A 24,734-nucleotide genomic window follows, 5' to 3' on the forward strand; every position below is an offset into this window, starting at 1 on the left:
CTTATTAAATCTGATATAAATAATAATAGATATGGCTTCTGTAGTTGTTATACAAATCATAAAATATCAGAGGGAACACGTTCTTGGCCGGATGGTTCGTATAAATCTGCGTTGATAGTAATATTAATATCTAATCTTTAAATTTATAATTCTGGAATCACGGTAATCAGATAGTGCTCAGTACAGCGTTTATCAGTTTTCGTATTTAATTTTAACTAATAAACAATTTTAATAAACAAACTAACCATTTTGATTCTTGGACTATGATTAATTGTGATTATAGTTTAGGCAACGTACTTAAGCTATTTTAGTTCAAATTTTCCGGTTAACTCAATTCAATTTAACGGGAAATACCCTAAATAGTAAATGGTATATTTTGGTTTTACTCCGCTGGTCACACTGCGCGGGAGAATATCGATAACAGCGATATCGATTATAGCCAAGTTAAGTATTCATCGATGGCGCCCAGTCGTCGAAGTTTTCACAGCTCTAACAGTTGAGACAACATTTTGAGAAATTGTCGTTTGTTTTGTCGTGCTTTTTGTTTAAACATTGCGTTGTGTTTTTTGTTTATCGCCCCCGTGTCGATCTGATCTGATTCGGTTCGCCAATCCAATTGGATTGGTCAAGCGCCACAAAAGTTCAACAGCGGAGTGAATCGCCATGAAACAGGTGGGCGGGGTTTAATGGTTTGCGGGGGGGTTTGCTTGGTATTTAGTGGGTGGTTGTGTTGCGGAATGTGTTATTGTTGCTGTTGTTTTTGTTTTCGTTGCTGCTACTGCTGCTGCGATGATGTTATGTGTTACGCATAAGTGTGTGTTCTTGTGTGTTTGTGTGTGTGCTTCAAATGCAAATTGGAATGACAACATGTTTGCATTTGCTTTTCAATATCAACCATCACATCACCGTTAGGTTGTTATTGCTGCTCCAGATGAATCATTTGCACTCGCCCTTCTCCCATCCACTCGCTCCCTTTCGCTCGCTTTGCTCTCCCAAGCAGATTCTTATCAGAGCAGCGAAAGTCACTGTTCTATCTTTACTGTTCTTGTTCTTGTTCTCCTGCCAACAAGTTTCTTATTGGACTACATTAACATTACCAACATGACGCAAGAGTGCTCCCCCCTCCCTCCCTCCCTCCACTCAACCCAACCATCTCGCTCGGAGCTCCTTTTTATTGCCTACTTTGCTGAGTTATTGATAATGGGCTCGCACACAAGAAGGATAAAGCATAACGGCACATAACTCATTACCATTACCATGCAAAATTCCACACGACCATTGTGCGTTAGAGCGAGAGGACCTATGAATTGTGAGAGTATGCCAGTATTTACATTTTAGCAGATTACATTTTTTAGTATGTACTCGCATGTGGGATTTATTACTTTGCTTTCTCCCAACAAAAAAACAAAAAAAAAACAAAAAAAAAAACAATTTGGGGAGCTTCGCCTCCTAACAAGTATCGATTCCTGGTTAAAGCAAGGGAAAACCTCGGTCAGGGTTGCCAACGCATTGGGCCAACAAACCGAAATCAAAGCCAGCGACAACCATACGGACTCGTTGGTGCTTTGCATAACCATATAACCAGGATATTCAGGACGTGCCAGTGTGTTTGTGTGTGTGTGTACTCCTCCGTGTATGTATAACACGTGTCGTGGAAACTGCGCGGAAACGCTGCCAGTTTCAGTTTTTCGCTGTAGAGCATTTGACGCGCTTGCACGCGTTGATTTTTCCCCCAAATCCTAAAAAAGAACCCACAAACAATAAGCCGAAATCTATAAAAAAAAATTTGCAAAATATCTATAAATAAAGAAAAATCTGTTCCAGATGTTTTCGCCATGTAAATCTACAGAAAAAACTACAATTTAAAAGAAAAAAAATTTTAAAACGCTGTATTGGTATGTGTGTGTGCTGCTCCTGCGCTGCCTCAACAAATTTTACAGTTGTATGTGTGCTGTACTGGCCCGCATGTGTGTGTGTGTAACTCGTGTCATGTGACCGCGCGCGCAAAACATTTTGCATTGTTTTTGCCCAAGCCGTTGCTTTTGTTGTTGTTGCAGGACATCCAGCGTGTACGCGAAAAACGTTTTTGGGGGCGAAATAGCGTAAGCCTGCGCAATAGTCGCTCACATGGCAGCTGGCCATACACACACAAGCGCATCGACACACACACACACGCAAACAAGCGCACGGATAAACAGGAGCTAACCGAGATTTTTTTGCGCCATTAAAACGAGGGAAATTCAACGACGAACGCCTTGAAGTAGGCTAAACAAAAAGCGGAGCACCGATTGATTCCGTTACATTTCCAATCAGCATAAATTGCAAGCAGTGCGAGTGAGAGTCAGTGCGTTAGAGTGTGTGTCTGTGTGTACGTGTAATACTCACGCATATACTAGCATACGTTGAGAATCCTAGAAAGCAGCATCGTTAGCTCCTCTTTGTTGGCGCTCTCGTTCTCAATTTTGCAGCAGCACCAGTAGCAGCAGCAGTAGAGACAGTAGAAGCAGTAAAAGCAGCAGCAGCAGCAGCTCAGTCGACAACTGACCAGCCAAGCACTAGCATATTTCCTATTCTCCCCCTGTAACGGAAAGCCACAAAAATATATTGAACATTTCAAAAAAAAAAAAAAATTGTAAAGTCAAAAGTGTGAAAAAACTAAAGCAAAAAATTAAAAGGCAATTGCAAAAAGCGCGCTCATTCAGTGACTGTGTGTGTATAGGCGTAAAAGTCGATGTGTGAAAAGCACAGTGCATTGAATGCATATTAAACTATCGATGATCCTTTAAATAATTTGAAAAAAATAAATTTTTTTTTTATGTTTAAGTGAAGAAGAAGCTGCAGCAGGAGCATAAGAAGAAGATGTAGCTAACATGTGAGTAGCAACAAGCAGGGCCAAGCAGTGCCTATGTGTGTGAAAAATCTGTAAATCGAGGTTATCTATACACACATACACATACACACACACACAAAGCAATGAGTAGAAGCGAGATAGAAGCTGCCGAACATACATACATATACATACACAGATTTGGGCAGCATCCTGCGACTCCATCTCGCTCGCACTCTCTCCTTGCTCAAACCCACTCGCAGTCTCCTCTACTCTAAAGCAATGGCATTTTAATCATCATTAGGACGAGTGGAAGGGGGACAGCACACTGTCATTATCAACAGACACACGCACACAGTCACACCTCCTGTTGTCCTGCAGGCGCCACCCTACATATTGCTCTCTCTCTCTCTCTCTCTCTCTGCCTCTTTCCAACACCTCCCCAACCCGCAAGCCAGCCCCTCTGCAATGTTTGTTTGCGGGAATTAAATTCAAAGTATGCCAACGATTTGCTTGTCCTTCTCCACCCACTCTTCTTCGCTTTATTCGCCCCACTGTTGCGCGCATTTCGTCCTGGCGACCCATATGTGTATGTATGTCCTTGTGCTCACGTGTATGTATGTTTGTCAAAGCGTAAACAATTGCGAATAAAACAAGCTGCAAAAAAATAAAAACGGACAGCAAAAATAGCAACAAAAAGAGGCAAGAGAAATGATGGAACGAAAACAGAACAAGAATATACACACACACACACAGCACAAAAAAAAGGAGGAATACCGAGTAGCAGTTGAACAACACACGACATTTGCAATGTGCGAGTGTGCGAAAAAATCGATTTGTGTGCCATCAAAAAGTGCATATATAGGCAACCCATATTCCCATATAGTATATCCGCCAACCCCTCACCCCCTTCCCCGCATTTCAAGCAACCTGCCCCCGTTGTGCAACATAATGTGGCAGCAACGATTTTCAATTAACATCAAACAATCGCTTAACATTCAACATCCGCCTTTGCAATCGCAATATCCCGTTATACAGATTGATTCTCTTTCATTCGCGCCATCCCGCTCGCACACTCAGCGGGGGGGAGAGGGGAGCTTGGATGGCTTTTAATTAATCTACGTGTGCCATTGTCAAAAGGCTGAATAGAAATCAAGGTTTATGTAATCCCCCAGGCCAGGCGATACAAAAATGAAAAACAAAAGAAATCGAAGAGAGCGAAGAAAACAAAGCAAAGCGAACGTAAAAAAAACGATTTAATTCTAACAATCCACACTATTCACAGCTGTTATCGATATCTCAATGGGCATTTCGTTATTTCCGTTTCAATGCAAATCTTGGGACACCAAATCTTCCGGGAAACCAAGAGAAACCCAAAAAAAAGGAGGCACATTTTCTATTTGAGCTGCCATTGAAATCAATTTCAACAAGTTTTGTGATTTAGGTCGTCTTTCAAATCAACATAAAAAAAAGTGTGTTAAATGTCAAACAGCTGGAAGATTAAGCAAAAATGCCCACAAGTATGCAACAAAATATTTGAAAGCTGCAGATTTGCATACTTTTAAACACCTTCGCAAGTGATTTCAAACCACTAGAGATTTGTGTAACCTTTTACAAAAAAAAAAAAAACATGTATACCATGCAATAGGAACAAAACTTGACCAAAAATGTATGGTGCGTGTAAGAGGACCTCAGGGAGCACTTAGGATACAGAACAGAGTGTAGAACATATTGTAATTGAAGCTCTCAACTTGTTTCCATCCGCTTTAATTTGATGTCCTTTTCCCATTCCCTCCCTCGTTGCAGCAAATATTTCGACTACTGTTAACCTAGTTTCACATCTCAAAAGTAAACCAAACAACAAGGACGAGCTCAGAGCAGCACTTGCTCCTCTGGCTTCGATTACGCACAGCTCTACCAGTGTCTAAGAGTATAACGAGAAAAATCTACCAAGGACTCGTGGGAGTGAATCGCCTGGGGCAGAGGAAGAAGCCAATCCCCACACTTTTCGGTTCTCCTCGGACCAGGATCATCACCTCCCCCATCCCGACCCCGGCACTACCTTCCCGCTAAGCCACCCTACACTCTGTCCACTGGCCACTATCCGCTCTGTGCACCCAACTATTTGGCAAACCATTACTCCTTGGGCGAGAGCAGAGCAGAGCAGCCCCCATCGCATAACTGTGGATAGCAGAGCAGCCGGAGCACGAGGACGACTCATGTTACAAAAATGAAAAAGTTCACATTCAAAGGAGTTCTAGATGGATTTCGACAAAGCGTTCAGCCCCAAGCCACAAGACAGGAGCAGGAGATCCAGGAGCAACTCAAGGCCGATCACTTTACGTTAAAGAAAGTAAGCACAACACATATGTATGTACTCGTATATACGATAAGTGTAATACAAGTTGAAAGTGCAGTTAATCGAAAGGCATCTGTTGCAGCTAGCGGGTGTTTTATTTGGTAGCTGTAATGATTTGAATCTATCATAAGACACACGCGGCTATAACCGATGTCACACATGCGACACACACATTAGATGTGCATGCGAGTTAGTAAGATTAATCTTTATATAAAAATCAGTTTGTATAATAATAGTTTAGGTATATTAATCTTTTCAATCTATTCCCTTTATCGCAGACCTTTCGCCATGGCTTTCCATACTCGCCCACATCCTTCGCCTTCGATCCAGTACAAAAGCTACTAGCGATTGGCGACAAATCGGGCTACATCCGCATGTAAGTGTTACTTGCATACAACGTTTTCTTCATTACATATATTAATCGCATCTTTTTTATATGCATTGAAATGCAGTTTGGGACGACCTGGCGTCGATGCCCATGCCAAACACGAGGGCGAATCCGAGTGCGCCGTGCTCTTTGCCCAGTTCCTGGTCAACGAGGGCGCCTTGGTCACCGTCACCGCCGATGACACCATTCACTTGTGGAGCATTCGCCAAAAGACACCGCGCATTGTGCAGAGTCTGAAATTTCAGAGGGAGCGGTACGTTCAAGTTCATTAAGTCACTTCATTAAAGTTAGCTAAAGGTCTTATTAGACGGGCTATCCACCTTGGCTAATTCGCAACATATTTCAACATATGTACATATGTATGTATATCCCCTGATGACATAATCTCCATCTCTCTTGCAGCGTGACTTGCATACACCTGCCTGTGGGCAGCAAATGGCTGTACGTGGGCACCGAGAAGGGAAACATACACGTTGTTCACATAGATACATTTGCACTTAGTGGTTATATTATTAACTGGAATAAAGCAATTGAAGTGTAAGTCCAATTATTCCCTTGGTGACCTCAATCCACCATATTAAATACTAATCATGATCTAACCTATCATTAAACCAATTGCAGGGTTAGAACTAGTCATCCAGGTGCTGTGATTGCGTTATGTGATAATCCATTGGATGCAAACAAGGTAAGTAATTTCTATAGATGAGGAAATCACTCAAGAAGCCATTAAGTATATGTATACATCGGTTAAGTAAGTTAACAGCTTAATAACCAAAGTTTAAAGATGGTTTCATTAAATTTTTCATAAAGAACACATGTCTTCTTTTGTGGTCCTGCCCGCAGTACTAATAAATCTCATTATATTTGATGACTGATGAGCTTTCTTTCGCGCAGTTGCTTATTGCATTTGAGTGCGGGCTGCTTGTGCTGTGGGATCTGAAGGCGAAATGCGCTGAATTGCGATGGCAGGCGGCCGAGGCCGTCAAGTCCCTGGCCTGGCACTACGAGGGCAAGTATTTTGTGTCCTCGCACACGGATGGCTCCATTTGCTCCTGGCCCACGAAGCCGCAGGCTAAGCCGCAGTCGCAGGTCTGTCCGCATGGTAAGTTGCATCGCTAATTATATATATATATATATATATATTATACTAATTATATATGTATTTGATTCGGTTTGTGTGTGCCTACAGCTAAAATCAACAAGGATGGCAATGCGGAGAAATGCAAACCGATTTATAAAGTTGACTTGAAGTCCAGCGCAACTGGGTGAGTAGGAAGCACTCCCAAATCATTTGTTTATATTACACGGAGATAGCTGAACAATCTATGGCGTTATCTCTATTTCTGGAGTAATAAACATAAAGAAATTTTACAATAATATTTCAATAATAAAACTCACTGTTTATTGCTCATTGCCGATAAAACAAATGAATAATGACATATTGACATATTGAATCATTTAATATTGTATATATATAATCTTTTCGTTTGCTTGCCGCAGGGAAACCTTCACCATTTTCTCGGGCGGCATGCCCTCGGAGAAGGGCTCCAAGTCCAACTGCATCACGGTGATGGTGGGCAAGGCCACCACGGTGCTGGAGATGGAGCACGCCGTTTGCGATTTCATAACACTCTGCGAGAATCCCTGGCCCTGCGGTATGTTTCATTGACATAAAATCATATAATATAAAACAAGGGGATCAACCGAGCATATTTATATATATATAACATTTTAAGAAACTGTGATTGTATTCTAGACTCGTTGGTATTTGTGTGATTGTAAATACATCGGCTATGTATTATGAAATGATTTACTTACTCGATTTTTGGTTGCCTTTACAGAGACCCAGGAGCCGTATGCTATTGCCGTGCTGTTGCAATACGACTTAGTATTAATAGACTTATTAACACCCGGTTTTCCATGTTTTGAATCGCCTTATCCAATGGACTTACACGAATCACCTGTTACATGTTGCACATATTTAACCGATTGCCCATCGGATTTGGTTCCTGCTTTCTATTCAGTGAGTTTTGCTTACCCACCCACAAGTCTTTTATTGATTGGAATTAATCTTGTGATTTAAGGTTGGTCGCACAACGACAAGTAAAAAGAGCTGCTTCTCGGAGCGCGAATGGCCGATATCCGGTGGCGAGTGGTCGCCGGCGTCGTGCAGCTATTCGGAGATCGTGATCACCGGACACCAGGACGGCAGCCTCAAGTTCTGGGACTCCGGTGCCGGCACGCTGCAGATCCTCTATAAGCTGAAGACAGCCAAGATGTTCGAGAAGCCGCGCTCCCACGTCGCCCACTCGCATCCGGAAAGCGATAATCCGCTGGCGGTGCACCTCATCTTCCTTTGCTCGGAGTCGCGACGTCTGTGTGTGGCCGGCGCCATGGGACAGGTGATGCTCTTCAAGTTTCGCAAAGTGGAGTCCACATCGGAGGTGCTGGTGCTGGAGATACCCATACTCTATGAGAATTTTGATGACATTTATGGGACGAGTCCCGAATGCGATTTTCTAACGGGCCATCAAGTGCAGAAGGCTGAGTCGAGTGATTCGGATAAGGTAATGATAGCTTCTGGATGTTGTTCCTTACCAAAGCTCCCTGCTTACACATACACATACTTATTACAGACGGCCGAGTGTTCGCTGAAGGTGCGCTTTGGGGCGCAACGCAAGCCACCGGGCTTCCAGTCGCAGCTGGTCTGCCTCACCACCGGACCCAATCGCCGGAACGTGCAGGTCACCTCGCTGTGCATCAGCTCCAGTTACGGCCTGTAAGTAGCGCAGCTGCTGCCACCCATCCAACCATCCATCCATCCATCCATCCAGCCAGCCAGCCAGGCAACTGTTCATCCCATTAATCCCATCATCCCCGAGACACTCGCTTCAATCCATCCGATCATCCAGCTATCCATCTGCCCATCGATCCAGCCACACACGTACACACACCACCACCAAAAGCCCCAAGCAGCTCCCAGCCGCCAACAACAACCAGCCCAGAGCAAAGCCACCCAGCTACCCACCAGACAAAGGACACAGGAAAGCGGACTTAAAAGAAACTAGCTCCCTGAACCCAGCCCCAAAAAAAAAAAACATTTACTTAGACCGTAGTCTAGTTTGTATTCGTATATGCATGACGTTCTCTGAGAAAAGCGCCTGAGACGTAGCCGCGAACGCTCGACGAGTGTTCAAGCCCGCCCAGAAAACCTCATAACCCCTGCCACGCCCCCCAGCCTGCCCTCTCCACCCGCCTACGCCTCTGCCCCGCCCCCAAGGTGCACCGCTTTTGTTGAATTTGTTTGCGTTGTGTATTCCGTAGTATGCAACAGTTGCAAGCAGACCGAAAGAAACCAAATCAACGTCTCTTGCTAATTACAAGCAACCAAAGAAGGATATCTGGACAGACCCATGCTGGACCCATTAGACCTTTTGCCTTTCCGGATCTGAAAACCGATTCCCCAAATCCTCCGCCTAAAAGGCCTTAAAGCGACGTACTCATGACTGACTCGAAACCGGACGGATTCGTATTTTAGTGCCTGGTGTGTGCGCGTGTGTGAGAGTGATGATGCGCATCAAAATAATTCATTTGTCTTTCAGTTTTCGATTTCAAGGGTTTCGTATTTGTGTTTCGGTATTTAATATTGTTTCTTTATTTTTTTTTGTTTTTTTATTAATATGCTTTTTAGTTTCGTTTACGTACTAGTACTAATTAGTATTTTGCTATTTTTTTCAATTATTTTACTTTAGCTAAGCACTGTAGTTTGCTTTTATATTTATTTTTCTCAAGCACTCTTCTTATGCTAATTTTTTTTTAGTACTTTCTAAATATCTTAACATTTAATTGCAGATTTTTGTTACTAAATACCATAAATGAATAGAGTAAAAGAATAGTACAACTTAATTGCATAATATGTAGCAATTTTTAATGAAAAGCTTAAATTATTGAAATTTTTGGTATTTGAGACAGCTATTTTGTATATTTTTGGAACTATTTTTACGTACTATGATTTTTATATCTGTATTAACTTGGTATACGTTGTATTATCGAAATACTAAGTTCTTATCCTGATGACGAATAGATTCCTCGCATTTGTTTTGTGACGTTGATTTGTATGCAGTTGATTTTGGAAATATATATGAATATTTTCTGTTTTTAGAATGGCTTATGGTACCGAATATGGACTTGTCATAATTGATATAATCCAAAAAATTTGCCTATTGAGTGTTGCATGCCCCGATCTGTATGGCGCACATGATCCTTACTCGCGAACACCAAAAAGTCCAAAACGTATTGAAAACAAAGAGGAGCAAAGCCGATCGCCCAGCTCAGATCAGGTAAGTGCCCTCGCTCTCTTTCTCTCTCTCACTCTCTCTCTCTCTCTCTGTCTGTCTGTCAGTCAGTCAGTCAGTCAGTAAGTCTCTCTGTCTCTCTCTGGCACCGAGACCAATTTTATAACCGAATCGCAGTGAAACGCGCGTACAAACAAACAAACACTCGAATGCATAACGAAAATACACACAGACAGACCATATATAATTCAAATGCGCCATTGATTTGAATTGGCACACAGCCACACTAACAACACAGACAGACAGACCAGATCATTCGAATGCGCAATTGATTTGATTTGAATTGAAACACAGCAACACTGAGAACACAGACAGACCGAAATGTATGCTGATACTACTATACTACTATTCACGCCGACCAACAAGTGCCCATTTGAACATGTTACATACTCAATATTTTTCTAAACATCTTACATTTACATATTTGAACTTTATATGCATACCGATATTTACTTATTACATAACGAACGAAATTTTAGTTACGTATCACATACTAACAAAAAAAAAACCAAATTGATATATACATTATATAATCTTTATATATATATTTAAACATACTCGTATGTATGAGCTAACTTTTAAAAATTGTAGCCAATGAAACTTTTGTTTTGGTTTGTGTTTTTTGTTTTCGTTTTCCCTTTAGTTAACCTATCGCTCTCTCTGTCTCTCTATATATCTCCTCTCTCTCTCTCTCTCTCTGCCTCGCTGTCACCTTATTGCATTTTTGTGGCATTTTGTTATATTAATCCGATGGAATAACTCACCAGTATTTAGAACCCAGACCATATAGATATACACACACCCACATGCAAGCAAGCAAGCAAATGTAACCAAAATGTTTTGCTGAATATCTAAGAGGATATGAAACTATAGCTTTAGTTTAGCTTGGTAGTTGCTATCAAGTATTTGTTTCAATGTACTATAGCTAACCCTTTTCCAGCCCATAATGCCTCTCTAACTGAAGATCATATAGTTATTTCTTAACTGAACCCTCAACTAACGATTTCGATCTAAGCCCCAAAATGACTATCCTTAAGTGTGGCCATCCTTTTCTCTCTTCTACCTCTATCTCTGTCTCCGTTTACCAGCTTATATCTGTCTCTGTCTCTCAGTTAGTTTACTAAATGCAGCATGTTAAAAACTATATTTACATTATTGTTTGGTTTTTTTTTTATGTTTTTTGGGTTGTTTGTGTTTTTGCACGAAGCTTGCCTACGATATGATAAATAATTAATTGATTTGGATGGATTGGATTGGTGTCTTTTATTTTCGTGTAACCGTTTTGATTGCCACGCCAAAGACCATCGCATAGACACGATTGATCGCTTTGATTGTTGTACATGTACATGTGTGGTATGATTCGATACCGATTCGATCCTATTTCATGAATCCTATTCGATTACCTCCGATACAATTCGGTTCGATTTCAATATCGATTTCGAGTCGGTTCGGTTCGATTTGAGTTGAGTTGATTTGATCTGAGTTTTGCCTGAACAATAAGTGCCTAGCGAACACCCAAGAAACAATTACAATCGAAACAACATAAACAACAGCGACAACATAAAAATGTTTCTCCTCCTCTCTCTCTCTCTCTCTCTCTGCCTCTATGTCTATCTCCCTCTCTCTCTCTATACATATATATTTCTCTGTGTTTGTGTACCAAAACTCATTGATTGAACAATTGATGCAGTGTATGTGTGTGATCTTTTTACTTTGTCAACCCTTTTCTGAGAACACGTCTTGTAACATAACCAACAATCAAACCACCCACCACCACCAATGCAGCTAACAAATTATTCAATGTTTGATATACATATTTTTTTAACCTAATTCGAGTTTGATAATTGACCGTAGTTGATTTTTTTCACATTTTAAATTCTAAATCTAGACCTATCCGAACCAATAATAAAATCGTTGTATTGCCTGTGCGTGTGTGTGTTTGTGTTTGAGTTTTGCCAATGCGTATGCGAATGTGTGCGTGGGTGTGTGTGTGTGTGTGTGTTGCACACACTCACTTCTAGCATCAAACTGCTATACGCCCCAAGTATATCAGCTAACTAAGTCGTTGCCTAAAGTTAAACCCTCATCCGATGTTTGTTAACCCACAAGAAAAACCAAACGAATCCATATCAAGTTAAAATCAAGTTTAAATTGTAAATTGTTGATACAATACTCCACCCCCTCCCCCCCAAACTCCCCCTTAGCAACCTGATAACCCCGTTTAAGCTCTGTTTATCCTTGTAAAAAAAGAGTACATACCCAACATACCCCAAAAAAAACCCCAAAAAAACTGGAGCAAACCAAAAATGCAAATAAGCAGCAACAAGAATGTGCAGCTTCCATTCCCCCACGAGTGGTATAAATTTATATGGGGGAAAAACTGCGAAACGCAATCCATTGCAAAAGCATGACAAAATTTATTTCCCATCCTATCATGCACTCATTTCTCACTTTTCCGCTTTTCCGCTTTTCATGACCTACTTCAATCTGCCGAATTCGTATTCATACACACTCAATGGGAAACTTGGCTTTCGCAAATCGTTTGAACTTTCTATGAACTTGAGTGAATATCAAAAACTATTTTGTTAGTTAGCAGCTGATGTGTTTTCTGCCACAAACTTGCAGTACCATGTATAAACTTTTTATTCACACCAGAAAAAACTGTATAATTATATTTTGGAAATCATTAAGTGTCCATTTTATAATAACGAACGATGTTTCACTCATTATCCCCTGTTAATAACACTTTTGTCAAATATTTTTTGTCATATCATATTTTTTCTATTATACACCTCAAAACCAACTCGCCACATAAACTTTTCGCCTTTAATTGTTGCTGCTATATTTTTGCATTTTTGGGCTTGCTGATCAAAGAAAAGAGAACAAATTAAACAGAAACCAAAACAAAAACCTACAAATTAACACCCTGTAACCCAAAAAAAAGCAGTGAATGTTAACCCCTTAATATCCATGAAGTTCTCCCCTCCCCCCCAAAAAAAAAAACAAAAAATTCCCTTGTCCGTCGATACCGACCACTACTACTTTTCTTATTGTTGCCTGAACGAACAGAAAGCAAAACGAAAATTAAATCTCTGCAACCTACCCCTCAAAAATCCCGATCTTCATCTAGCTGAACGACACGACCAGTCCGGATAGTCCGTCACTTGAATTTGTACCGGAGGCCGGCGAAACAACGGCCCACGATGGCGTGGCGACGGCAACCAGCTCACGTCCCAGTTCACCGGACCCGGTGGTGAATAGTGCACGTGAAACGCTGCTCAGCGGATCGGCGGCGGCAACGGCGGCTGCGGCAGCATCGGCGGCGGTCATGATGGCCAAGAGTCCCCAGCGGGATGATGCGGCTCCCAAGGAGCTGCAGGACAGACGCAAGTCCATGTCCTGGAAAACGTTCAATTTGAAGCGTCAATTATCGAAGGTCAATATGAAGATTGGCGGCCTGAATGTCAATACCGATATGGAGTCGCTAAAGAATAGCTCCATTTTCTACACGCCCAAGGAGGTGTCACCGGAGGGCGCCACGCCACCGGCGACCGAAGAGGAGGCAACGCCCGAGGGCAAAGAGGACGAGTCCCTGGATGATGCCGATATGGCGCATGGCAATGCGGGAGCAGCTGCATCACCATCGCCGGCAGTGCGTGGCAAATTTCGCTCCTCCACCACTGATTCACCCGATGAGGGCGCCAGCAGCAGCGGCATTCGTCGTGTGGACTTTGAACAGCCGGCTGGGATCGAGGTGGAGCGGCCAAATAACCTGCCACTGGCGGATGCACCAGCTCCACTGAAGCCCACCCGTCAGAAGTTCAAGGAGAAGTCGCGCGATCAGCGACTGCTGTCCGTACCGAACATTAAGTACCAGCCGCGAGATACGCGTGGCGGTGCTCGAAACCTCAAGAATGATGTCTCACCTCTGATGGGCGGTGGTGGTGCTGGCGGTGGAGGAGGCGTGGCCGGTGCCAGTGGTGGAATTGGAGGAGGCGGCGCTGGAGGCAAGAAGATACGTAAGTATGGCCCCAGCGAAAGGATCACACTCCATCTTATCCAAATTAACAAACAAGAGAGTGCCTTAAGTATCCAAACGGCAGAGGTTTAACCCCATTTAACCATTAAAAAAAACAGAACCTTTTCTGTGCAGAGCGAGCGAGCGAGTTCTTTCCTGAGTGGTCGCAAGGCAGGCAGACAGATTGTAAATCACGAGTCCGAATCGCAACTGAAAGCTTGTCCTCCTTATTGGGATTCTACTGCGTTTATGCGCGGGTGTTAGTGTGTGTTACCAGTGGCGCCCGAACAGGGACTATAAAGTTACGTATACGTTACGTATATACAGTTGCGAAAAAAATAATAGCACCACCATACCTTTTTTTGTTATCGATCAAATAAATTAAGGTTAAGGTACCGATAGAACCAAATACTGATTTTTCGCATAATGCTAGATATTTTTCCCATCCAAAAATTTAAAAAAAAATTTGAATTGTTCATACCTTCATTTTTTATAATTTTTTTTGGGCGGCAAGGTCTAAAATGAGGCGAAAACAAAAATAGCACCACTATCGGTTTTTTCAAATAATCAATAATAATCGAAGGGTTGCTTTGGTAAAAAGCATGTGGTTATGAAACTTGACACTTGTTCTATTATTTCGAAAACGATTTTTAAAAAATTTCCTTTAAAAAATCATTAAAATGGGACGTGGAAAGCGCTGTACTGAAGAAAAACTTGACTTGATCAAAAAACTCATTTCTGAAGGAAAATCTTTTAGAAATATTGGCCAAATCCTTCAATGCTCAAACAAAATTATAGGAAATGTAATCACCTACAACGAGAATCCCGAAAAACGTGGGAAAAAACAATCATTGGGCACCCATCTCTTCAAAAGGCTAGTGCCCGAGAGCAAGAAGGATCCATTTAAAGCTCCTACCGAACAGAAAAAGGATCTCAACATATCCACAACAGTGCAAATAGTTCACACATGTCTAAGGGAACATGGTTTAAAAGGTTGTAGTCCAAGGAAAGGTCCTTTTTTTAAATGGGAGACACATACCCAAGCGCATTAAGTTCGTCAAGGAACATTTAAATTGGCCATGCGAAAGATGGACGAACTTTTTATTGTCAGATGAGAGCAAGGTGGCTTTTTTTGGTGGGAATGGATCTTGATCGAATGTAAGACGCCCTAGGAACACCGAATATAAGCCAAACGACACAGTAGAAGCAATTAAACACGGCGGATCCAGTGTAATGGTATGGGCATGTTTTTCTTACTAGGGAGTTGGACCAATACATTGGATAAAAACCATAATGGATCAGCATGTGTATGTGGATATTTTGGAGACGGTGATGCTACCCTTTGCTGAATATGATATGCCGCTAAAATGGGTCTTCCAACAAGACAATGACCCCAAGCATACCAGTAGGAAAGCCAAGGAATGGTTCCAAAATAAATCAGTTCATGTTCTGGAGTGGCCTGCGCAGTCGCCAGACCTCAATCCCATCGAAAACCTTTGGTCGGATATTAAAAAGGCAGTTGCAGATTTTAAGCCAACTAATAACGAAAGCCTATGGACCGTGATTAAGGAGTCCTGGAGCAATATAACCCCAAAACGGTGCCAGGACCTGGTTGACTCCATGCCAAAGCGTTGCGCAGCTGTTATTGCTAATAAAGGATACACTACCAAATACTAAATTAATGGAACCGGCGTAGTTTTAATATACAATCACTTGTTATTAATGAATTTGTTACTGTTAAGTTTATATTTTATGTTTAAAGCATTTTTTATGAAGTGGTGCTATTATTTTTTTCGCCCTTTTTTGTCATTTTTCATAAAGTTCCTTAAATAAGTTAAGAATTCATAGAACAATTGTGATTTTTTTTTATTTTCTAAAAAGTGAATTGTTTAACCTTTCTAAAAAGGTATTTCAGATCCTTTTAAACCCAAAATTGTAGGTAGGAGACTTATTCAAAGTTTTACTGAGCAAGTGGTGCTATTTTTTTTTTCGCAGCTGTACGTTTCTTGAGTAAGGCACATCTGGTTTTTTACGTTCGGGGACCTGATATATGCTTTTCTAGGGACTGCATGACAATACTTATAATAGCTATCTATGGGAAACGCATAAACGCAGTACATCTGCCCTCAACGTCGCAACTGATTTCCAGTCTTTCTCTTCGTTTCTCTCAACCCTTTCTCCCACCCAGTCCTTTCTCACTTTTTCTCTCCTCCGCGACCATCGGCGTTCTGTCGTCGATACTGTTTGGGTTTTTCACTTTCTCCTTTCAGTTTTGTGTTGTGCCTTTGCTTTTCGTTGCTTTTAGTTGCTGCAAGATGTAGAAAATAACAAACAAAATGAGATACTAATGTATACTTAGCACCCCCGCCCTATTGTCCAAGCGCCTGTTTGCAAAGCCCCGAACCCATCAATAAAGCAGCTAGAAATGTGCATATTCCAATATCGGATTTAGAGATGAGAACTGAACGATAATCAAAATTCCGATGATGCTTTTATTTTGTTGATTTTTGAAACGGAAACAAAAACCAAAATTGCATTTTGTGTATAGAGCATACTTTGTAGAGAGTTAGCTTATCTAAACAACAACCAAAATCAAGTAAAATGTGACAATAAAATGATGATGTATAAAACAAAACCAAAAAAACAAAAAAAACACTTGAAAAACAATCTACAACAACAACAACGTGATGCGATTACAACAGCAACCGACAACAAAATCACATACGCACCCAACCTAATCAATTACAACCACTATGTAGAAAACAAAAACAAAAACTTTACAAAAAGTACAAATTTTTGCCAAAAATTTCTTATCTATGCTTCTTCTTCTCCTCAATACCTAGGCATCGGATGCAGAAGAGCTGCAATACAACTGCCTGTATGTGATTGTGTGGAAGTTCTTTGGTAAATCATTTAACAACCACCACCACCATCATCACTGCCACAACTCACGAGTCACTGAATAAAACACACACACACACCCAAGAACCACAACCACTAACAAGCACCATCACACCCACATACAACATGTAACTATAAAGCTCTGAAATTACTTACTACTCAGTATGCAAGAAAACACGATATATTTATACATTTTAGACTAAGAAATCCATGTAAAGCGGGTGCTGTAGGCCAAACAGAACATCACAACCACATTCACATTCAATCATAACACCACACACTATGTATGCAATGTGCAAAAAGAAAGTGCATTTTGAAAAATGTTATCAAAATCGAAATTCTAAAAATGAAATGTTGATCGTTGTACGTTGGCCACTGTGAACTGTGTTAGTTTGTAAGTTCACCACTCGAACTCACACCACACACACAGCCAAAGACACTGAAAGAAAATTCTGTAAGCATTCCCCAAGAAGGTTACACTTTAAGTGCCGTCTGCTCAGTTTTCTGGTTGCAATTTGTTGATCGATGCCAATGTGAATTCATCGTGCTGAGAAAGTTTGATAGCGAGCTTTAGCTCAAACGTTGTGCTCCCGTCGATATTTTCAGTCTCAATTCTTGGTCCACCCCCCCTCCCTCGCAGTGTCCTGATGTCCCAATGCCCTCGGGTTGTCTTTTTCTGCTATCGATGGCCCCGACTCTGGCTATCGATAACTTACGTTACGATTTTTACGATTTTTTCTACGTTTATATCCAAATATAATATTCGTTTCGATTGTTCCATTGAATGTGTGTTTTGGCTATCGATAAGCAAATTTACCGTTACCTTTATTTTCATTTTCAATTTTGCTTAGCGCTTTGCCCAACCCTCACAATATCTGACTTGTACATATTTACAATACCAACCAAAACAAGATGTTGCAAAAAACGATACAGAGAGAGATCAATTAGCTAAGCTACAACATATATAATATATCTATACATATATACATAATTCAAAACTTTTATATCGATTATTCATATGTTATAACAGCCAATTTATACGCCCGCATAACCACATGTCTATCTACCTCTCGTTCTAACCCGAGACCCACCAACCTATATTCGCTCTATATATCTGTCTAACCTCTCTCTCTCTCTGTCTCTCTCTGCTCGCTCGTATTTTATGTACTTACATTTCAAATCATAACATATGTTTTCCAAAGTATTCTATATCAAATGTTATTCTTGCTATGATCACCCAATAATTATTATCGTGTTCTCGTGTTTTGATTGTATCCTATGTTTATCACTGTCAATCAATGTCACCCACCCACCACCACTGCAACGACGCCTCCGTTTCTCGCTGTGTACTCGTATTTGTGTTGTGATCGAATACTCGATTATTCGATAACTTTTTAAAGGAATATTAAGTGTAAACACACAAACCTTGCACCTCTTACTGATTACTGATTTACCAACATTAAATTGTCATCATACGCCTTTATATATGTCACATCCCAATCAAAATTCCTATCGCTTGATTGTTATGCACCATAAAAAGAACCGATTAACGACAAACGATTCACGATCAGCGGACCACACTGTAAATTGATCGAATAACAAAACACGCACTCCAAACTACAGTGATCGCTTGCTAGTGAGGACGAAATACACTTATGTTTTTAATTTTATTTAAATACACTCATGCTTATGTATCTTTAATTTTTCTCACCTAGAAAAGCTTTGTGTCTAATAAGAAACGAGTTAAAAAGACTGATTTCCTAATAAAGTTGAAAAGTAAGTTTATGATTTCAATATAATTTCAACAGCAAATAAACAAAAAGTTTCAAATCAAAGGTATAAAACGAGTAATTCACTCTATTGCTTTTTATTTACAAAATAGTTGTATTTGTTGTTTGAAATAAAAATTAATTGTATATAACACTTTGTTAGTGTTCAATTAGAAAAATTATCATTGAAAGGCGTTGAATGCTAAGTTGTAGAGGAAATAGAGTACACAAACCAAATTATGCTGCTATATTCCAGCTAATTGGCAATTATTCAAATTCACTAGAAGAAATCACTTTTATTAGGAATAAAGAAAAACGCACAGAAACCGGTTTAATAATTCTAAAATGCACTACGAACATCTAGGCTATAAATTAAACTTTAAAAATACAATATTAAAATTAGATTTAGTTGATTATCCAACGCTGAAAGTTAGCCAGCCTTCACTGTACATAAACTCACTGAAATTTGTCCTTGTTTGAACACTAGTTTCGCTAACTCTTTTGTTGAGTGTCTCTGAAAAGTATGCAACACTGTCATCACCAACGCGCACACCAACACAGATCACACCCACACCCACACAACCACTCGGCACAAAAATAGAACAACAGATGAAATTGCAAAAATAAACGGAAACAAAACTCGAAAAAGTAACCAAATCAACGTAATGTGAAAGAGATGGCCATTCAATCATTTAGTGCATTTATCTCTCTGTCTCTCTCTCTCTCTCTGTCTTTCTTTCAATCTATCTCTCTCTCTCTCTCAATCTCTGACTATGTGTGTGAATCTCTCTATCTCTCTCTCCCATGTCTCCCACAATTATTGTTTATGTATATTTTGCAATTGCTCAGATCAACGGCAGCGGAGTTGCAACTGCAGCAACGCAGCAGCAGCAGCAACAGCAACAGCAGCAGCAGTTGCAGCAGTTACAGCAACAACAACAGCAGCAGCTACAGCAACAGCAGCAACAGCAACAACAGCAGCAGCAGCAGCAACAACAATCGATGGGTGATCCTGGTGATCATGCAACATCGACGTCAGCGGGAGCAGCAACATTGGCGGGATCCTCCATTTACGGTGCAGACGATGCAGGTGCGGGTGTTGCTAGTGGCGGTGTTGGTGTTGGTGGTATTAGCAGTGCGATTAGCGGTGGATTTGGTGGTGCGGCTGAGCCGCAACAGCAGCAACAGGTGTCGCAGCAACAGTTGCATCAGTTGCATCAGTTACAGCAGCTACAGCAGCAATCGCAGCAGCAGCAGCAGCAGCAGCAATCTTTTGAGGCGTCTTGTGATCCATGGGGCGGCGAGTGCGGCGGTGGTGGTGCTGGTGGTGCTGGCGGCGGCAGCGGCGGCGGTTCAAGCGGTGGTGGTGGTGCTAGCGGTGCAGGTGCGCAACAACATCAATATCAGCATCCGCATCCGCATCCGTATCCGCATCCGCATCCGTATCCGCATCAAACATCCGTTATACAGCAACAGCAGTCAGTGACATCGTACGAATCCCTAAAAAAGTCCAAATCACAAGGTGGGAGCACAACAGAGCACAACTACAGTAAACAACAACTACAGCTAACAGCAACCACTACTACAACAACAACAACAACAACAACAATAACAACCACCAAAATATAACAGCAAGCAATACAAGCAACAACAATAACAGCAACAACAGCAAAAACGACCTAAACAGCAACCAATCAAATAATCAGATTGCACCTCTCTCTAGTCATGAACAACAAATTGCATATATATTTTTTTTACCAGTGTACCACGCACACACACAAACACACTGTAAATGCAGTTGAACTTCTCTATCGCGACCAACGAGTGTTTCCAACGAGCAATGGCAATGGCAATGGCAGTTTAGAAGTTCGACTGTGTCTCTGTCTGTCTCTTTCTTTCTCGCGCACACACACGGTCACGCCGCATACGCACACAACCAAGCAAACGCACACGCACTCGAACACACACTCACACAAGAACACACACATGAATATGGACAGCAGACGATGCACGTTGCTTGTGGCCCCGCCCCCTTCCTCTCTGTATATGTGCGTGTCTGTCTGCGTATTTTGGTGTGTATGTGTGTGTGCGTGTGTGTGTGTGTGTGTGCGTGTTGAATTTGCAATTTTTGGAAATTTTTGGTATATTCCGTTTCCGTTTTGATTATATTTATGTTTACAGTATATATGAATACTTTTGTTTCATGGGGTTTTTGTGAGGGGGGCGATGGCTGGAGCTGTCTGTCTCTTTTTCTCGCTCGTTCGCTCGCTCGCTCGCTCGCTCGCTCTCTCTATTTCTCTCTCTCTCTCTCTCTCTGTATTTCTATAGCCCTAGAAAACAATCTAGTTATAACAGTGCATATGAATATGTTCTCTCGATCTTTCTCGCTCGCTCGTTCGCTCTCTGCTCGCTGTCTCTTTTTCCTTGCTCTTACAATCTCACTTTATCCTCTACCTCTTGCCACTGTCTCCCACTATGTCTGTCTCTTTCGCTCTGTGTCACTCTCTCTCTCTCTCTCTCTACATATATCTTCTCTCTCGGTATTTGTACTTGCATTTGAAACTAAATGCATAATAACTAAATGAAGAAGAAGACTTACCGGATTTCTATAAAGATACATTTGGAAAAGAGTACAACAAGATCTGATTTTGTATTGGCAAAATAATTAAACTTATGCATAGTCCTCACACACACACACATGCACACTAACACGCACACACACATCCATACAAACGCCTAGCTAAGCACACATGCAAGCAACTTTCACTCGTAATTTTTTGGAGATTTTTTTTCGTTACCTAGTCAAGTCGCCTGCTGCTTTCAAAATTGCACTCACAGCAAGAAAGTTAGAAAAGTTCCGTGGAAAAGTTACTCGGAATATAGTACAAAAATAATAAATATAACAAAATAACAGTCGCTCGCAGGTACAGATTCCAAATGCCAAAACTGTTCAGTTTTATGTTTATATTAAATAATAAATGTTTTAGTTGAAGTATTTTTTTTAAATCTAATATCTTGCATTCTTCTAATGTTAAAATAAAACATTCCTTAATCGCTGATAAATGATTTCACATATTTTAAATGTAAACTGAAAACGTCAACTTTTTCTTTGCAAAAATATACATGTAAAATGTTAATAATATTATTTGAAAAACTTAAATTCTGCGAGCGACTGTAAAGAACATTAAAGAACACATTCACATGCAAAACACACATAGATCAATTAACAACAATTAGGCAGTCTAGCGGTACTTTAGTGTTGTGCAGCTAAAAAAAAAGCAAAAAAAAAGTAATAATAACAGCGCAAAATCGCAATTGCAATTAGATAATAAAGAAAATTCGATTAAATATCTAAGCAATAGTTTTGCCTACTACCGCCCGCCGCTTTTACTCTCTCTCTCTCTATCTATCTATCTCTATCTCTCTTTATCACTCTATCTCTCTCTATTTCTATATCCGCCTGTCTCTTTTCACAATATTTATGAACGTATGTAACGATTTTAATGTAACTCGTTTATTTATCTCTTTCTTCTATCTATGGCATACAATCCCATCAAAAACCTAAAAAAAAAACAAAAAAAAACCAAAAACCAATTTTTGATTCCCCAAACCAAACCCGAATAAATTACAGATAAATTGGATGGAACTTTCTCAAGATCCAGATCATCGTCAATGTCCAGCATTGATATGTCTTCCTCTGAATCTGTTACCTGTCTAGCTTTTATCGAGAGTTATGCAAAACGAAATGGTATGATCTATATCTTACATATTTATATAATATATATGTTATATATATATTAAACATTGCTTTTATTTAGATATTTTGACACTTGTTCCTACTTTGTGGATTGGAACTAGTTTCGGTTCGATACTGACATTGTTCATCACGATGCCCGAGCGAGATGTGCGCAAATCTCAGCCAGTATTGATAACAATAAATGGTAAGTATATAGGTATTATTTTGAATTCGTATTACATTTTTAAAACATAAATATCCTTCGATTTTCAGGTGGCCCCGTGGTACGACTCAAAGGATCCATAACTTCCATGTCTTTTTTAGACTCATACGGCTCGATCATACCCTATACGTTTGAGACCTGGCGTGACGAGAAGCGGGACAACAAGGATCGTAAGCACCACCATTTTTGATTTGACCCACTTTGACTAATCCATATACCTATGTACATATGCTTTAAAGGCACACCCACAAAGAGCAGCAGCCGCACCAGTCCCACATTCACACCGACAACTGCCAATACATTATCAAACACTTCGGTCGCGGGTGGTGCGTCCGCAGGCGGAGGAGCTGCCGTCGGTGGTGCGGCGGGTGGTGGTGGTGGTGCAGCCGCCGGCGGGACAGCTGGCAGCGGTGGTGGTGGTGCTGGTGGTGGTGCCGGAGCAGGATCGACGGTTGGAGCGGCCGGCGGCGGTGGCGGTGGAAGCGGTGTCACCAGCGGCGGCGGTATGAGCAGCAGCAGCGCCAGCAGCAGCGGCATCAGCGGAAGTGTGAGCACCGGCCTGGAAACTCTCACCGATCGACAATACATCGTTATCGCAAGCGAGAAGCAAACAAAAGTCTTCGATGTCGCCAACCAGTGCTGCATCAACCGCATACAATTATCGGAAATGGATTTTGCAGTCAAGGCAGAAACTATCACGATGAAAGGTGACTCTTGGGGGCACTTAAGCTGCTTGTAAGCGATGAAGCGGTCGCCTTGCAGACTTAATCGCATATATTTGAATTCTACTATTTAAGAACCTTTGAATAGTAACGTTTGGTAAACATTCCCTCCATTACAGATGGCTCTTGCTTAGCAACCTATCTTTCGAATGGCCATCTAATGGTACATAGTCTTCCTAGTCTAAAACTGTTATTGGATACTGATTTCTTACCACTTATGGAACTAAGGTGAGCCGCACACTTGTTAGCTACTCAAACCTTTTTTCAGTACTAATGGTTTTTATCGTCTGCTCAGTTTTCAAACAAAATGTAAACAGGGAATTGTGGATCCAATGCTTTCGATATGGGGTCAACAGATCATTGTTCATGAAGATACAACTCAGTAAGTTATTATTACATATATCCTTATTGTTTCCATTGTTTTTATAAACCTTGTCCCTTTCCACAGAATATCAAAAATATTTTGCTTTAGTCATAAAGGTCATGGATTGTACATGGCATCGCCCACCGAAATTCAAAAATTCACGATATCATCGGAATTTTGGTAACCAAAAACAAGCATAAATCATTGTATCTTATACATGGCATATTAATTTGTATCTCTTCCCCCTTTTCAAGTCAATTTATTTTGGAGATGATGGGTGAACTATATACGGTACACGAAATGCCCGAACAGCCGAAGGAGGGTTTCTTCAAGGGTCTATTTGGTGGTGGCGCCAAACTTCTGGATCGCGAGGAGCTATGTGAGTAGTTGGGCAAACATTTCCATCCAATCTTGTAAATAATCCATACCACTCCAATCCCTGCAGTTGGCGAGCAGAGTGGGAAACCGAATCGATCGGTGGCACGGCACATACCCGGCCCCAATTTGGAGCAGCTCGGCCAGAGGGCTTCCACCGCCGCATCGGAGATCAGCCGGGCGCACCAGCTGGCCATGGAGCGTGGCGAGAAGCTAAATTTGCTGGAGGAGCGCGCCGAGCGCATGGCCAACACTGCTCAAGATTTCAGCGGCACTGCGCATCAATTAATGCTTAAATATAAAGACAAGAAGTGGTATCAGTTGTAAAATATCTATTTTAGGAGCCAATTCTACCACAGTTATTGTAATATTGCTTTTATAACACTTTCTACTACATTACGAGTAAAGTACACTTATTTAATTTCTGTTTTCAAGTCGTCACGTTATTTACAAAAACCAAAAACCAACAAAAAAAAAACAACAAAAACCGAAAATTCACAAAAACAAAAAAACTGAAAGAGAAAAACCAACCAAAAAAAACTGTTTTTAATAAAAATATATAGACCAAAAAACAGGCACTGTGGTGTTTTTATTAATTAATGCACATTAAGGGGAAATAAAAGTATTATATATATTTATTTAGTTTGGTTTCATATACTTTTTGCGCTAACCCAAAATGGTTAATAACAAAACAACT

At 40.9% G+C, this 24,734-nt stretch overlaps 1 protein-coding gene across 6 annotated transcripts; it reads left to right on the top strand.

Moving 5' to 3' along the window:
* Window positions 1-461: 461 nt before the first annotated feature.
* On the top strand, window positions 462-24,466 carry LOC120457140 (syntaxin-binding protein 5). Of its 6 annotated transcripts, XM_039644397.2 has the most exons (24): window positions 463-672; window positions 2,825-2,872; window positions 4,634-5,180; window positions 5,465-5,562; window positions 5,639-5,827; window positions 5,977-6,111; window positions 6,196-6,259; window positions 6,469-6,676; window positions 6,764-6,839; window positions 7,075-7,229; window positions 7,416-7,597; window positions 7,659-8,141; window positions 8,211-8,353; window positions 9,737-9,914; window positions 13,060-13,948; window positions 22,249-22,365; window positions 22,436-22,558; window positions 22,627-22,746; window positions 22,816-23,283; window positions 23,418-23,526; window positions 23,594-23,680; window positions 23,747-23,842; window positions 23,917-24,041; window positions 24,108-24,466. In XM_039644397.2, exons 3-24 carry the CDS (start codon window positions 5,058-5,060, stop codon window positions 24,362-24,364), a joined length of 4,425 nt encoding a protein of 1,474 aa, XP_039500331.1. In that variant the 5' UTR covers window positions 463-672; window positions 2,825-2,872; window positions 4,634-5,057; the 3' UTR covers window positions 24,365-24,466. The 6 variants fall into 6 exon arrangements, with proteins under 6 accessions (XP_039500333.1, XP_039500334.1, XP_039500331.1 ...); XM_039644399.2 differs by lacking the exons at window positions 2,825-2,872; window positions 13,060-13,948 and adding an exon at window positions 19,467-20,139 and having other exon boundaries at window positions 462-672; XM_039644400.2 differs by lacking the exons at window positions 2,825-2,872; window positions 13,060-13,948 and adding an exon at window positions 19,467-20,001 and having other exon boundaries at window positions 462-672.
* The last annotated feature ends 268 nt before the right edge of the window (window positions 24,467-24,734 follow it).

This window comes from Drosophila santomea, chromosome X (assembly GCF_016746245.2).
Source record: "Drosophila santomea strain STO CAGO 1482 chromosome X, Prin_Dsan_1.1, whole genome shotgun sequence".
NCBI classification, from domain to species: Eukaryota; Metazoa; Arthropoda; class Insecta; order Diptera; family Drosophilidae; genus Drosophila; species Drosophila santomea.

What these genes read in the sequence shown, in the direction of transcription:
- LOC120457140 (XM_039644397.2), top strand. Translation starts at nt 5,058, where the DNA reads ATGAAAAAGTTCACATTCAAAGGAGTTCTAGATGGATTTCGACAAAGC. An exon ending in TGGAATAAAGCAATTGAAGT is followed by an intron (nt 6,112 to 6,195) that starts GTAAGTCCAATT and finishes AACCAATTGCAG; the next exon opens with GGTTAGAACTAGTCATCCAG. An exon ending in GTCGCAGGTCTGTCCGCATG is followed by an intron (nt 6,677 to 6,763) that starts GTAAGTTGCATC and finishes GTGTGCCTACAG; the next exon opens with CTAAAATCAACAAGGATGGC.